This window comes from Arthrobotrys flagrans (genome assembly GCF_004000055.1).
Source record: "Arthrobotrys flagrans strain CBS H-5679 chromosome Unknown unitig_8, whole genome shotgun sequence".
In the NCBI taxonomy this organism is placed as follows: Eukaryota; Fungi; Ascomycota; class Orbiliomycetes; order Orbiliales; family Orbiliaceae; genus Arthrobotrys; species Arthrobotrys flagrans.
Window position 1 is genome coordinate 216,195 of NW_027137553.1, and position 15,629 is coordinate 231,823.

Consider the following 15,629-nt stretch of genomic DNA (forward strand, 5'->3'; position numbering starts at 1 on the left):
GAGGCAATATCAAGTCTATGCATGTAGCGATACACGTATCAGCAGCTCAGATACCCTGTTGGGGATCGAAAATGAAAAAGTAGGCCGGCGACTACAGCCAAAGCAATGACGGAGGTAGAAATTATTTCTACGAATAACCAATGGAATATCGGAAGTAGTTCAATTGCAATGCTTTCGAGTTAATAGTTGTTATGTCCCTGCATGCAGTGTGCTTTACAGGTGCGAAAGCAGTACCAAATTAGGACCTACATATATGTATGCGCCAACACTTACCCCTGCCGCATAAGGTGTGGTAACGTGATATAACGTGCGACGCCAAAAGTCGGCCTCTTCACAAGGAACACGAACGAAATCAAGAACTGATATCATATCTGACGGCTATAGCGAGCTCCGAGATTACCATTTGAGACCCGTTTCCCTCTCAAAGCTTTTTGCTAGTTAGCACCAGCCATAGAATACTTAGATACTCGAACAACACACCGATTAAAATTCATAGAATCGACTGAACTTCACCTCTTAACTAGCATGTTCTGCGCAGTTTCGAATTCCTTGGGATGCATATGCACCTATAAATCACAAATCTTTTTTAAACTAAGGTGCAACTTAAGCGGATGGCTAACTTGCTGTCCTTTACATGATCATGCAGGCGATTATCCAACCAATTGCGAACTACAGGCGCAAGCTAGCGGGCTTCAAAATTTCTCGCAAGTTCTATCAGAAATAGCTCTTTTATTTTTTGAAAATTTCTTTTTTTGTTAACCGATAGCTCGATAGGCCACCCGGATTTTTTTAAAAAGAACTAACATGACATAGTGCGATAGCGGTTCCGTGGCTTTTCATTCTGAGAACAGTTTCTCTTTGTTGGGCTCGTCTATAACCCCGGTCCGACGCGCCAACCACCCGAAGTGTCAACCCAGATCACAATCTGGAGCCTGTCTCGATCTCGTGGACTGGGCTCGGGCCTCCTACCATAATATGACAGAAGAAGAAGAAGAGAAGAAAAGAAAAGGCAATGGCTGACCCGTTCATGATCGCACGACCTCCAAGTTAACCTTGAGTCATAACCTAATAACGCCTTGATACTAGAGCAGTCTAAAGCGAATTCCCTCTCAGTATGGAACGGAAAGGCTCAAACTTATAATATAGTATATTAGTACTGACATCGTTTGATCAGCTAACCGTTTGGCCAGGTGTATGCGTAGACGATGGGTGCCCTAGACGAGCCATTTGGCTGTGCACCGATCTTTCAAATAAATTCATCCGCAGAATCTGGGAGTATTGAGCCGAAGAGAAAAAAAGAAATATCTATTTTCCCGCCTTTGAAGGCTGAACAGGGTGACTTTTCTTCGCCAAAGCTGTATACCTATTCGACTTGAGGCTATATAGCTATTGTCACTCAATTGATCAATCGACGTGTAATGTAGCTAGCGTAGATGTCATAGATCCTTGAGGGTGCATACTTTTGCGCGTGCAACTCTATCAAGTATAGCCTGCTCTCTACATGCAGCTGTGTCACTCAACTGCCCGATCAAAATTCAAAACAATTGAACATGTAGCTGATCGAGGATTCTATGTCCTAAGAATTGTTAAAGGGAGCAGTTGACGCAACGTTCACAAGGTCCCGAACCTAATATTGTCGTAGTTTTGACAATTTTTTTCGTACTTATGTTGGATTTTGTAAGCCCACAATCGAAACCCACGAGACTACACTCCAAGCATCTAGACTCGAAAGTCTACCAATTCACTAAGACTTTACTTACGTAGCTAGATATGCTCACCATGCTCCCAATCCTCTACAAATCCACTCTCTCCTGCCTCTCCCCCTCGTAACTACACATCGAAATCCTCTCCCACTTAACCTCCTTCTCAGACTAAGTCAGCGCCAGCCAAACTTGTCATCTCTGGTACTCAATAATCCACTCCGCTTCATTCCTCTTCACCAATCGATTTCCCTCCACTTCAAATACATCTCTCCAAATCCACAAATTCTTTGATTTTCGGAAGGATGACCCCATAACCTGTAAATTCAATGAAAGTGTATACTGACCTCTGCGACAGCTAAGACTTCATCCAGTTTTTCGCTTTCAGTGTCTTCATTTTTACATGGACTGTTGTTCTTATCCCCATCGCCAATATCACAATTAGTAAACGGTTACGGTGGCGATTAATTCGTTTCTGGCTTCTTAAAATTCCTCTTTACCCCAAAATCACTACACAGAGACAATACCAATACCAACAAAAAATACATCAACCACTCCACCCGAAAATACTACACCTTCCCACCTCTATCAACCTCCCAACAATTCGACGCTGGATACATAAAATCCCCCAAACGTGATGTCGCTCTACGAAAACTCCCCACCCATCAGGCGATAAAACAGTTTTGTATTTATATCCCTGGGATGAAACCATTTAGTTGGATAACTAAGGGTTGTGATTGGGCTATTGAGATGTTGTTTGATATAATATTTCGATGAATGTATTTTTGTTTAATATATGACGGGCCCTCCAAGGAGTTAGCTGCGGCTAATACACCGTATTTATCTAAACCTTTAACTAGTGGCCATGATAGATCTATATGAAGTATGAAGTATTCGACCAGATCTGGGTCTCAGAAAAACAAGCACTACTTTTCTAGCAATTCGTTCACAATTATCATTACGCCGATGTAAACCCTTATCATAGCAAAATATTTGTCCTACTCGCACTTTCGACCCTTTATCCCAGTTTCTTTTACATCACAATATTTCGCCACTCCTCAACCTCCAAGATCCTTTTCATTTCACCGATAGAAAAAATAAGCAATTGTATTTAAAGTTTCTTCTTTCCCCTCGATGAAACAACCTGCATAGGACCGACCACATATAAACAATGATAAGCCCCGGTGAAAAAAAAAAAAAAAAAAAATGAAAAAAAAGTAATGAATACAAAGAAAAGACGTGGTATATGATTATATGACAGGTCGTGGGAAGGATATGAGGTAGGAGGGTGTTCTTCGAGTGCTGCTTCTATTATATATGATAAGAGAATGAAAATTGGAGGGCAGGCGGTGATTCGAAGGGAGGAAAAAGGGTAAAACAGCACTGAGAGGGAGTTTAATTTTGGTCCGATTTTTTATTTTTAAACCACCACCAATATCAACTACTCCTTAGAGGATGAGGGGAGAGGGAGGGAGGGGGGAAAGGATCTCCGTTTCGTCATGGTTGGGTTAAAAAAGCTGAGAGAGAGAGAAGGGGGGGGTTGAGTAGTTTTGAATCTCCGCCAAATCGGACTCAATGAAAAAGTGATGGAAAAAAGAGTAGGAAAAAAGAGTAAAAGCACAGGTATAACGCCTCCATTTTGCTTGACAGACAACTTTCATCATCCCTCTTCTCTTCTACTTCCTCAATGCCCTCTGGTAGAATGCCAACTCCTCTCCTTCCAGAACGTAACCGTCGACTCGGCCACTCTGGCCCGGTCTCGACGAAACACAGGCATACAGTCTACCAGCAGCGAACTGAGACTCGAGGGAGCTCTCGACCTTAGCAGACTTCTGTCTAGCAGCCAATTTCCTCTCAACAGACTTGCTCTTGGTAACCTTCTCCTCCTCAGTCTTGGTAGCAGCAGCTCCCTTCTTCTTTCCGACGGTCTGGCCGTAGTGGGACTCATACCACTGTCTGAATGGGGCAGCATCGATCTGGACAATGGCGGACTTGGTCAAGGTGTTGGTACGGACGAGTTCGTTGTTCGACGGGTGGTAAACGACACCGATGACACGGGTCTTCTTAGCAATTCCCTCAGAGCCCCAGGAGAAGTTACCGGATTCGAGACGGATGGCTCGGTACTTGGTGTTTCCTCCACGGGTACGGACGAGATGGATACGCTTGGCTCCGATACGGGTGTTGGTGTATTGACGGCCGAGTTCGAAGGCACGCTTCTTGCGGAACTGGGCGCGTTTGGCACCAGTAGCATTACGCTTGTGGCGGGAGTCACGAGAGATACCCATATTGATGATATTCTGGAGTGAGAAAGAGACGTGGTTGTTAGTTTGGTTGGAATCCTCAAAGATTGAGTTTTTTTTTCCTCTTGTCGATGATGACGATGGATTGTCGATATCTGACCGGACGGCAACAAGCAGAAGCAGAGTTTCGAGCAGGAATTGGAGCAAGTATCGTACCTTAATCGGAGGACTTGGTTATCGACGGTGTAGAAACGGAGGTTAGTCGGGGATTGTTAGAGGGGGTTGTCGTGAAAGTCGTGAAGTCGTCGTCGGAAGGGTGGTGAATGTCGATATGTGTGAGGCAGTTCGGCTAGCCAAATTTTGTTTGGCCTGCCCACATCAAACCTGGCAACACAACGCCACAGCACCGCCACAAGAGGGTTACAACCCTCCCGCCATTTTCTCTAAGCGAGGCTATGGTCTCTGCTCGCTACAACGCCACACTTCGAGGCGTTTTTCTCGTCAGCTAGAACTGGAACTAGCTATCACCAACGGTGACACTACGAATACATGCTCGATTGATACCGATTGATTGAGGGATTATATTTGTAGTCCATAATTAAAAATGTTACAAGACGGTCAGTCAGTCAGTCAAATCAAGTCAGGGCTAAAGCTGACAACATGTGCACCAGCGACAGCGAGAGAGAGAGAATCAAATCTATCCAGCCACCACAGCCCAGAAAGAAACAGATACCAGAAACTCGCTATGCTTCAAAACTAAAAGTGTAACAGCAAAAGAAAGTAGTAGAACTTGCCTGCCATACCTAAGTACTGAATACAAAATAAAGCCCCTATTGTTATTAGGTCTAGTTTAGCACCGATAATACCAATAATTTTATACTCTTACACTCCTTTCTCTCGTAACTCTGGCGGGAGACGCCAGCCCAGTTTTATTCCGCAATCAGATTATGACTAGCACGGAAAAGGCGACCCGCATTGAAACTCATTCAGTGTCTCCGCAACTTGTCCAATTGGACTAGGGCTTCATAATGCCCCTAGGCATTATTATACAGAAGAAGTTGTCGATGATTCGTAACTAGTTTTATAGAGGTTTTATTTAATTATTTGTTATAATGGTTGCCGCGGCGTGTGTTTCCTTGAAAGGCCTCTCACCAACTGCTGTTTCTCATAGTAGGCCAACCGATACAACTCTTATAATTCAAAAGAATGGCCTCCTAAATCCTTCTCATTCAACTTCCCCAGTTGCATCACAAAGCTCTCTCATCCAGGCTCTGGCACAAATGAGCATTACATCAGGCCATAGCACGCCCGCTAGGGCCTCGCCACCTCCTAGTGAAGATGAACATGTCCACGTTCCTAAAAGACGGCCGTCAATTTCGACATTGTTGGCGCCATCGGAGCCAAAAGTCGGAGGAATTGGCGTGTGTGCTTTGGATATTAAGACTTGATCGGAACCATGTCGTCATATTTTGAATCGATTGATGGTTAACGGCGAGTTCGAAATCGTGATTTTTAGCGATAAAGTAATCCTGGATGAAGGTATGATTGAAGCTTGAAGGGGAAGAGACGATTAAGTCGCACGCCTCTATAAAAACAAAATATGCTGACCCTGAGGCTGTGTCACAGACGTAGGAAACTGGCCTATATGGTATGTCACTTCCGCAGCATCTCATTCGTCCATTGCTTTGACGGCCCAACTGCGATTGCCTAATTGATCCATGCACCAGACCCTGGTATCATGGGAATAATCGATAATTGCACGCTAATCCTCTATTTATTCAATATAGTGACTTCCAGATATCCTTTTTCCCATCTGGATTTCCTCTCGATAAGGCCATTCATTATGTTATGCCCCAAAAACCGTTCTGTGTCAACTCATTACCAATGCAAAACGTTCTGTAAGATAGGCTAGTTGAAGAACGTAAGCTCAAGAAATCATCAGACTTATTGTTTTAGTAGTCTTCTCATACACTAGATATAGCTCGCTTCAACATAAATATAGCCCTGTTGACTGGTTCAAGGTGTTAGCATTCAAAGGAAACTGTGCGCGCACTTATGATTCGTTATATATTTGGAAGTTAGGTTAACATATACCGGCGTATAAGTATATTGCCGAGAGTTTGTTAAAGGTGGATAAGCTACTGGATTGTGTAATGGTATACCCAGGGGATGTTACCCGAATTAGGCAAGACGAGATATAGTACATTTTAGTATAGAACTACACAAGAGGAAGAGAGAGAATTGATTTTTCAAAGCTTTCCACCAGTAGGTGAAAATCAGATGCATACGTTGATTGCCTCGATATTGTGTCCATAACTCCTGTTTTCCTGGTATCGCCGATTTCGATGCATGAGGCGTTGAACGGTGGAAGAATGTTTAATTGTGGTAACTGTCGCCAGTCCCAAAACTGCCGCTCTTTATAGAGATTAAGGCCTATAATAAAACATATAATTATAACCTAGTTACTTTAATAGTAAAATCCCGTGCGGGAATCTATTGTATGCGGTGAGTGCTGAGACATTATCATTCCGGTCTATATACATGAGCGTGCTGGCACACAATCGTATTAGTTATGTCACAGCCTTCTAATACATGTTGATTAACAGGCTTTGTTTTGCATGCCTTACAGACCTCTTTCTCACAATAGGGTTATATTAATACAACCTTTTATTGGATATTTATGATTTATAGTTTATAAGCATTTCCTTTACACAAAAACGCATTTCTATTCCCATACTAAACAGCTAATAGGCCCTCACACATGCATCTCCAGGAACAGTCACAGTAGTCTTAACCCCTGGCCCCGTGACCGTTTAAGCGACAGTCTCAGTCTCCACCTCTCCGGGGACAGTAACAATCTTAATTTCCGTCTTAGGGACATAAAGTGATCGGTAGATGCCCAAAAGCTAATGGGCTGAGGTTGTGGAATGGTGGGGAGGTTGCTTAGTTTTGCCTTGTGGGTATGTTGTAGTTATGGCGTCAGGTAGCGAGGATGTCCCGATCCAAGGGCTCTGATACAGCCCAAGGCGCAGCTGTTGGGTGTCATTTACGCATCCGAGCGCACTACCAAGGCGGCAAACCGAGGCATCGTTACAGGCAAGGATTGGTGGCGTCCTATATGCATTGCATTTGTAGGGCTTAAGCTTCTCGCAATACAAGACTCGCTTGCTTGGTTGCGCTCGCAAACTGCCGCTTCTGTGCCGAATGCGACTTGTCAAGCGACAATGAATCATAGATGTTGTGTAAATACACCGGCCATCCCCTCCTTTCTATCTTTCGAACGCCCCCGAAAACAGCTTACGCAATCCAAAAACAAAGAACTCCTGCTAGCTCGAGCTACTAAACTGGAGCTACCACCACAGCCACCACAGCCACCACAACCACCAAGCAGACAAACACCCATCTATTCAGTTGCATCGATCGATCTTCCTAACCTTGGCTACATCCAGAACTACAAGCATGTCCTTCTTCAGAATGCACAACCGCACCAGCGCTGCTTCTTCGACCAACCCCTTAGTCCTTTTTTTGTTTCCCTTGAAATGAACGTGCCTTTGACGGAGCTTCCATTCAACGGATGTTTTCGTAGCTCAAAGCCTGCTCGTCGTAGAAAGTCACGCTTCGCGGTTCTGCGCAGTGTCGACGACTTGTGATCACTAGTCCTCCAAACTCGTCGCTTTGGATTGACTTTTGAAGCTTTTTTGCTCCCATTTTGACTTGCGCCTTCCCTTTGGCATGCCTACGTTAATTAGTAACCGATCTGAGTGTAACGTACGGAATGGGGTATGAAGATCGTTATTGAATATGGAGGTATTAAAAAGGTGCGATTCGTCGTGAAGGAGCCTGTCTCACACGGCCGAAGCGTCTATGGTCAAGAAAAGAAAGTTGACGCCTGTGCCCAGCTAGCTTTGACGTACCCATCTGGGTGACCAGGTTAACAGTCCTCGAACTGGTCGACGCAGAAGGAGAAATTTAGCCGCCAAGAAAGAATCAAGCCCTCATAGCCGAACTCATTTCCATTTACGGCCATCGCCAACACAGATCGACGGGGGACTAGTCCAGTGGTTCATAACAGAACTTGGAAAACTCCGCAGATTGAGTATCAAGATATGGGATGCCGATATATGGGATATCGGCGCATAGTGTATTGGGATATAAATTTGGCCGCCGGGTTTCTATAAAAAACGTCAATCCTGCTTTCCTATCCATCGTCCCCACCGATTTTTCATTCCCTCGTTCTCCACACAGCCTTTCGCTTTATACTTTCTTTTGCCATCTACGGACCTGAACGCCGCCCATCGATCCTTTCAATATAAACTATCATTTACCATATACTTCCTTTTTCTATTACAATTGGCACCATGAAGTTCCTTTGGGAAACTACTGCCCTTTTGAGCTTCGCTAAGTAAGCCAGGTCCCTTGAAATTGAATCCTTAGACACCCAATTGATGCTTGAATTATCGTTTGCGTGAAACAAAAACTTTGCAGAGAATTCAAAATATACAAAAGAAAGTAAAATTGTTAATATTCTCTCTCCTTGATTTCCTAGCGCTGCCCTTGCGATCGCTGTTCCCGTATCTCCCCCACAGGAATGGGTCACCAATATGGTTGCCGTCGGAGACGCCCTCTGCTTTACGGCGTACACGGTCACCCATACGACGACCATCGCCCCAGTCATGACGACGTATACCGAAACTGTCCCAAAGCCTATACATGTTGATTGTGGAGACTGCCAATTGGTGACCGAGCAGGTGACGACAACGATTGGCAAGGTATGTCTTGATTTGATCTAGAATGGTGTATATCTCCAGTTGAATTTTCAATTGCCGACAATATAAATCATCTTTTTAGCTCCCACCCGGCCGTAAAGTCAAGTGGGTTACTGCAAACGGAGCAAAGACGATTGATGCTCCCATGTGCCGCCCTTCAGGCTGCACCACCAAGATGTGGGTCACCGTAACGACGACCATTGCCCCAACCGTTACTGTCCCCGGAAAGACGGCCACCGTGGGCAAACAGGTGGGCTGCGGCACTTGCAAGCTGAAGCTCCAAACAATGACAATGAGGATCAGCAAAGTTGGCTACGCAGTACGTAAACAAAACACACAATTTGGGAGGAAAAACCTATCCTTCTCAACCCTGACCTCCCTTAATCTAATGAATTCTTTCTAATCTTTTTTTAATGATGTTTAGCCTAAAAGTGGGCAGGACGTTAAGACTGTCACTGCCAAGAACAGCACTAAGACGACGTATACCCCATTGTGTGCCGCGACTCTTGAATCTAAACCTGAACCCGAGAAGGAACGTTCGTAAACGAGTATGCAGGGAACCCAACTTGTTGGGACCAAATACATTTTCACGTATTTTAAGGGACTAGAAGCAGACTTTGAATTCCTTGAAGTGTGAGTCTCTTCGGGCACGTCATTCTAGTATTACAACAAATATACGCGCATGAGTTGTAGCTGTTAAGATGTGGTGCCCTATTCGGGACCTGTCTCTTCGTGTTTGTGTGATTTTCCTCCATCCAAAGTAAGGCCTGGACCTCTCCAATAACCATTTGGAGTGCTCCTCCGGCCGCCTCTACATCTGCTCTTAGTTCTTCATGCTGCTCTAGCATCGTTACAAGAACAATTTTCTTTTAATCATTTGTTAGATACCTTTGCTGGATTTTTTTTTAAAGATATAAACAAGTTTTTATCCTTCAACTAGAATTCCTCATTTATTTGTAAAATTTAATCAAGTCTTTGGTGAGCAATCAGGCGCCATATAGCACCTTCGTCGTATTAATTAGTCATGGTAAAGTAAAAGTATCCGTTCTCCGTCGTTCAGTCGTGAATGGAAAGGAAAGCAGTGAGAAACATGAATGTAATTGCATATGGCGCTCGTCTAAGCGTCAGCAGCGGGAGCCATGGCCGGAGCAGGAGCAGCTGGAGCAGTCGTAGTTGGAGCGGCGGTGGTAGTTTCCTGAGTGGTGGTAGTTGGAGCAGGGGCGTCGGTCTTAATCTCAGCCTCTACAACCGGAGCAACAGACAACTTGACTGGATCCCCAAGCTCTTTAATTTCCTTAACACCCTTCCCACCGTAAGCCTCCGGGATAGCATCTCCCAACTCGGCAGCCAATTCTTTTCCGTAGCTAAGTACTCTAAACTTCTTAACGGTGGCCTCGGGCAAGACAAGAGTCGTGGCCTTGTACAACCATCCCATGAGGAGTGGAACGTTGACGAAGAACTTGCGACTGAGCATCTCCGGGTAGAAGTCGCGGAAGACAGCGATCGTAGCCTTGGAGGCAGCCTTGGCGTCCGGATCCATGCGAAGGATGAAAACGTTGAGGTAATCGTGGACTTGGATGATTTGGTAAGGATCGGCTCCCTTATTGAAGTCCGGGATCGGCTTCGTGGCATTCGGGAGGTCAAGTTTAGCGATAGCTGCCTCCATGAGGGCGACACGCCAGCTAAGGAAGCTATACATACAAACTCACATGTTAAACCCGTTTCGCAAAAAGGACGAAAACAAAGGAGTATATTTCAACAACATACCTATCAAGATTGGCAAAGGTTTTCTTGTAGTCCGTGACAGCGCCATAGATGTTCCAAGTCAAGACCTCACCAGTCTCAGGAAGAATCTGGATGTATCCCAACCCTTCATAGGCAGAACGATCATGTTCGGCAGCCAATGACTCCAACGGTTTCTTCTCAGCCCTCCATGCCAAGGTAGCAGAGAGTTGATCAACAGCCTTGTCAATGTTGTCGCTGTTAGCACGAAGGAACTTCTGAAGAATCAAAAGAGTTCCAAAAGCTGGTTCGGTGGAACCATCAACGTAGGTGAGCTGGACACCATAGACTTCGCTGTGCTTGCTTTTATCAAGAATCTCGGGGAGGCGTCGATAAATAGCAGCGAGGCTTGGAGAAATAGTTCCCCATTGAGCATTAGTAAGCTCAGGAAGAGCTAGAGCGGCTTCCTCGGCGGGAGTTTCTTTAGTCTTAACTTCTTTAGCCGTTGGAGTAGCATCGGTAGGGTTCGCAGCAGCAGTTTCCTCGACCTTAGGAGCTGGTGCTGGAGCAGCAGCAGCGGTTTCGACTGGCTGCTCAGGAGTCGGTGACTCGACCTTTTCGGTCTTGGTTGGCTCAACCTCCGTTGCAGCTGCAACAGGAGGTTCGACGGGCTTGACTTCTTCGGCCATCGTATGAGGTTAAAAAAGTTCACTTGAATCGAGTTAGTCCCATTAGCTAGCTTTCCATCTCATCTTTGAAGCTCGAGCTCGACGCGAAGCTTACGTCTGAATCGAAACTATGCAACGTACCTTTAGATGTATCGACGGATCAGATTAGATTACGCGGCTAGATGCAAGGCTCGGGTTAGCGATTGGCCCCAACACTCCCTTGGAGCGATGCAAACAGCCAGCCGGTCCCAAAGTGCAAAAGCCACTGAAAGAAGCACCCAAGTCCTCGAAAAGGCCTCCAAAGGAAGGAACCTACCAAGCAAAGCTCGCTCTTGATCATGATAACAAATTCTGGTGATGGAAATCGGTCGATTGAGGTGTACTAATGGTGGAGAACAGAGGAAGGAGAGCTCAGGTCCGGAGGCCGGTTGTTTTTATCCCCCTCAATCGTTCTGTTCGCGAAGAGAGTCGCTCGGACTTCCAACACATTTCGCCCCTATGAGCGTTAAATGAATCCTGGCATGATATGGTATGATATGATTCCGTGGGCCTTGCGTCGATGTGGTCTGACTTCTTTTGGCTGGCGCCAGGGATTCAAAATGTATTATCTAATGGTTAGTGTAGATTTGGAGGTTAATTTTAGTAGTTTGGAGGATGTTGTAGAGAACTTTGGCCGCGGAATAACTGTTAACTGGATTATAATTAATTACACGGCGACGCAGGTCCACCAGCTTACGTCACAGCTTAACAGTGTAACGGTAATAAGTGATTAGGGTAAGTAAGGTATTGCCGTGCGTTGCCCGCATTAAGCCTTTTATGCAGCTATGGAGCACAAGAAAATGAGAAGATTTGAAGAGGAGAAGAATAGAAGCCATGAAAGTATATGAAATCGAACTGTATTGCCTTGCCTTTACTTTTGAGAACCGCCTAAATTTTTTTTTTTTTTTTTTTTTTAACAAAGGAAAGGGGCACCATGTGGTGGTATAGACAAGGAAATCTTTAGAAACATAGGAGATCTTGAGAAACCGAGATTTAAAAGGAAGGGAAATGGGGAGGGGACAAAGAGAAGAAAGGGAACAAGATGATAAAGATGCAATGTAATGTATCCGATGGAGCGAATGAAAGGTAAATATGTAGAAAGAAAAAGCCGCCAACAAGAAACATATGACCGCAGGCTAGTATGATGCAAAGCAAGGGTGTTCAATCTTTCCGAACGACACTAGTGCCCTCGATGCCTGCGGCGTCCATGATATATGCTTTGTGCCGGTTGAGACGTATGTTCTTCCGTCTCAGTATCGTCGCCATATTCTTCCTCCTCTTCCTCACGTTCCTCGATAATCGAAGCACAGTCTGTCTCACCGCCAGAAAAATCATAGGCTGGAAGACGGATCGTCGAGCCTCTACTAGAGGGACGGGATTCCTCTGCAGCCTCGGGCTTTCGAGCATAGCAGACGTACCTGTCATTTCATTAGCAACCGCTATAAAAACACGGAGCTGACAAAATCACTAGACAAGAAATCAACTTACATTCTAAAGTAGGAGTGATACTTCTTGTTCTTCATCTCAGATTTGACTCTATCCATCAAGTCATCAAGTTCCCCGACAGACATCTATTTCAGCCAAAGGTATTAGCATCTCATAAATAATCAAAAACCATAGAAATTTATACTCGCTCCATAAAAATTAGTCAAGAGATGTAAACTGAAGCCATCACAAGCACCGAGCATGTTTGCTAGATTGTAACTTCCTAGCGCCTTCTCATATTTGTCCTTTGGCCAAGGCCCGATCGGTAACTTGTAAACTTTTTGAGTGACCTCCTCGAATCCGGCTGCTTCGCACCAACCTTTGACTCGGCCTGCAACATCGAATGAAGTTCCAGCCCGTTCGCAAGCTATTCTCATTATGCTGACCCAATATCTGACAGCCGAATCTTCTGGTAGACTGCCGTCATCACATTGGAATTCAACAACAGTTTCAACAGACTCCCACCATGCACCAGGTTTTAGCGAACTGAAGCCATCCTCCATTAGTTGGGGTTTCATTTAAGAAGCGAAGATAGAAGAGTCTTACTGGAGAACTTTGCGCAATAACTGATCCCAATTTGTAACACTGCCATAAAGTGCGCGGCCGTGGATAAAGTCAAAATGATTTGCGGGGTGAACCCACTCATCATTGAAATTATCGATTTCAAATTGAACGTTGGGAGGCACACTGGATTAAAACAATTGATCAAACTCAGTTTTTCAACGAATTGGTGCCGGGCCAGTTACTGTAGTACTTACTATGTTGGTTGGATTGGAGACAGGTCATTGCCAATGATTTCGGATTGGGGAAATGCGCTGGTATGATGTTAGCCTAAAAGGGTTTCCCCTGAACAAGAAAGATCCGAGAACTCACTGTGCCATGTCAATGCACCAATTGCCATTCCCTGTTCCCAGATCCAGTACCTTCTACACATGACGGACGTTAAGTTAACGGGGTGCTTATTATGCACATACGAGGCTCATTGAATCCCAACGTACCTGCCGGGGGGTCTCCATTTCAACCGGGGCCAAAAACAAATCCCCGTTTAACCTTAATGTGTAAACCAAATGGCTGCATATTGACCAAGTTAGTCAAAGCTCTATCACGAGGTTCCCTCGCTAAAGCATGCATGTCGTCTACAGTGACACCTCGAAAACGAATAGGAAGGATTGGGATCCAAAACCTACAATATTTCTTCTTGGTTCTGTTGAGCCTGTACCAATGCCACGTTTGTTAGCCAGCGCTGCATCAAATCAGACTAAAGCATTGCATAGCAAACCGCCCATCCAGGATAACCGAGCAACCCGACGTCACGCCGGGCGGCTTGCGTGTGTGCATGGTAGAACCCCAAACATTCCAAACGGAACGTTTTGAAAAAATTGAACGAACGACAACAAAAAAAAAATAAAAATCCCAACCATCCGGACAAATCATACCTCATCATTTGGCGCCCAATAAGATCCTGAGCCTGAGTGACCATGATAGGCGTGATATCTTCGTCCATTTTCGTATCTGTAATCTGTGAAAGCAATTCGAATCGAGATGCCAGGATCATGTCAGTTGGAAACGCATACGAAAAAAAAAAAAGTTGGATCAAGATTTGAAACATTTGAGGCATGGAGGGGCCATTGAATACAGTGAGGACATGGCAAGCGTGCATGTGGGGGTCCCTAGTCATAGAATCCCTTCACAATCATCACGGAGGCAAAAGACAGCAGTATACGTGCCGACATAATATAATCAATTGGCTATAAATGGATGTATAAAAGCCCCTACCTGTGATCTGGGACGCTAATGAAGCCGCAGTACTCGTGCTAAACACCAAAGTAGGAAACGCAATAACAATCAGCGCATGTCCAACAGAATCGGGTCCGGCCCGTGAAGAGGGTCTTGCATGCAAAAACCGTTAGGCGGGTGTGTGGCACAAATGCAGAATGGCAATATAGGTCCCGCGAGTTTGGAACCCATCTACCAGGTGCCCCATAAGACAATGGCATTGTCCTTTCCCCAAGCGGGCCATGTCAAGTGTTGTCTGTCCTGGAAGGAGGTTTTTTTTCCCTTACATGCCGCCCTCATCGAAGTAGTGGTCGTAGTCGGTATCGTCGCTCTACAAGCCACCAACAAAAAAAAAACACGAAAAAAAATTAGTAGCCGTTCTAGATAGCTAAAAGATAATATCGTTGGAGAGCTCAATGATGATGGAAATTGGTGTTTCTTAATGATTCCCCTGACGGAATGGGTCGTTATCAGGTACCACTGAGTGAGTGAAGTAGGCGAGAAGGGGTCGTGAGAGATTGAGTGATCGAAGAGAGAGGGAGGAAGCAGAACCGGGAGCCGAATCGAATAACACTCACATCGACGAGAATTGCATCGTGATAGATAGATGGAGCCGGACTCGACATCTTCGCCAACAGTCTCTAGCTGACTTGAACTTGAGAATCCAGAAAATGCGCGCGGAGGATATTTTGCGGGAACCAAAGTCTCGGGATTGGGATGGTTATGTGAGTTGTGGTTGCCGACCCGGCAATTTGGTTGAGCTGGCCCTTCCGTTTTAAAGGGCCTTAAGAGTCACCACAGAAAGGAAACCGAAACCAGATTCCAAAAATTAGTAACCAAGAGGCGGGGCGAAATAGGAAAAGAAAACTGGGCGTCAACTTCGAGGCCTAAGATCCCGATGGTTTGGTTAAGGAGGGGGGGGACCAAAAGAAGGTCGGAGCCGAAATTAACGAGACTTCACTCGTACTCGGACCTGCACTTGGACCTGCACTGGACCTGCACACACTGCAAAATATTGAGGAAAAAACGACTTTTCACACAGCTGGACGGCCTGAGCGTGGACAAGAGCACACATGGGAAGAGGATGGTTCGATAGTTAGCGGAGAGCAACTGGACAAAGGAGACGAGTGAAGAAAAGGACATTTAAGGTTCTGGCTTGCTCTTGCTAGTTAACTAGTGCCCAGTGGCTCCGACGATATGGAAGTAATTAAGTACACTAGCTACTAGGTATGT

General features: G+C 45.3%; 4 protein-coding genes across 4 annotated transcripts; 1 reads left to right on the forward strand and 3 right to left on the reverse strand.

The window, feature by feature from the left end:
• Positions 1-3,376: 3,376 nt before the first annotated feature.
• On the reverse strand, positions 3,377-4,536 carry DFL_006572 (40S ribosomal protein eS8; the record flags this gene model as incomplete). The annotated part of the gene is made up of 3 exons (XM_067636023.1): positions 3,377-3,997; positions 4,157-4,169; positions 4,505-4,536. 3 exons carry the CDS (start codon positions 4,534-4,536, stop codon positions 3,377-3,379), a joined length of 666 nt encoding a protein of 221 aa, XP_067487682.1.
• A 3,762-nt stretch (positions 4,537-8,298) lies between these two features.
• Positions 8,299-9,250, forward strand: DFL_006573 (uncharacterized protein; the record flags this gene model as incomplete). The annotated part of the gene is made up of 4 exons (XM_067636024.1): positions 8,299-8,342; positions 8,487-8,709; positions 8,789-9,025; positions 9,131-9,250. The coding sequence occupies 4 exons, from the start codon at positions 8,299-8,301 to the stop codon at positions 9,248-9,250; spliced, it is 624 nt and encodes a 207-aa protein (XP_067487683.1).
• A 573-nt stretch (positions 9,251-9,823) lies between these two features.
• Positions 9,824-11,117, reverse strand: DFL_006574 (uncharacterized protein; the record flags this gene model as incomplete). Its single annotated transcript, XM_067636025.1, has 2 exons — positions 9,824-10,397; positions 10,474-11,117. 2 exons carry the CDS (start codon positions 11,115-11,117, stop codon positions 9,824-9,826), a joined length of 1,218 nt encoding a protein of 405 aa, XP_067487684.1.
• Positions 11,118-12,315: 1,198 nt separating this feature from the next.
• DFL_006575 (uncharacterized protein) lies at positions 12,316-15,022 on the reverse strand (the record flags this gene model as incomplete). Its single annotated transcript, XM_067636026.1, has 12 exons — positions 12,316-12,553; positions 12,624-12,706; positions 12,770-13,106; positions 13,167-13,307; positions 13,379-13,435; positions 13,494-13,546; positions 13,619-13,691; positions 13,808-13,833; positions 14,057-14,139; positions 14,397-14,434; positions 14,684-14,727; positions 14,975-15,022. The coding sequence occupies 12 exons, from the start codon at positions 15,020-15,022 to the stop codon at positions 12,316-12,318; spliced, it is 1,221 nt and encodes a 406-aa protein (XP_067487685.1).
• Between the last annotated feature and the right edge of the window lie 607 nt (positions 15,023-15,629).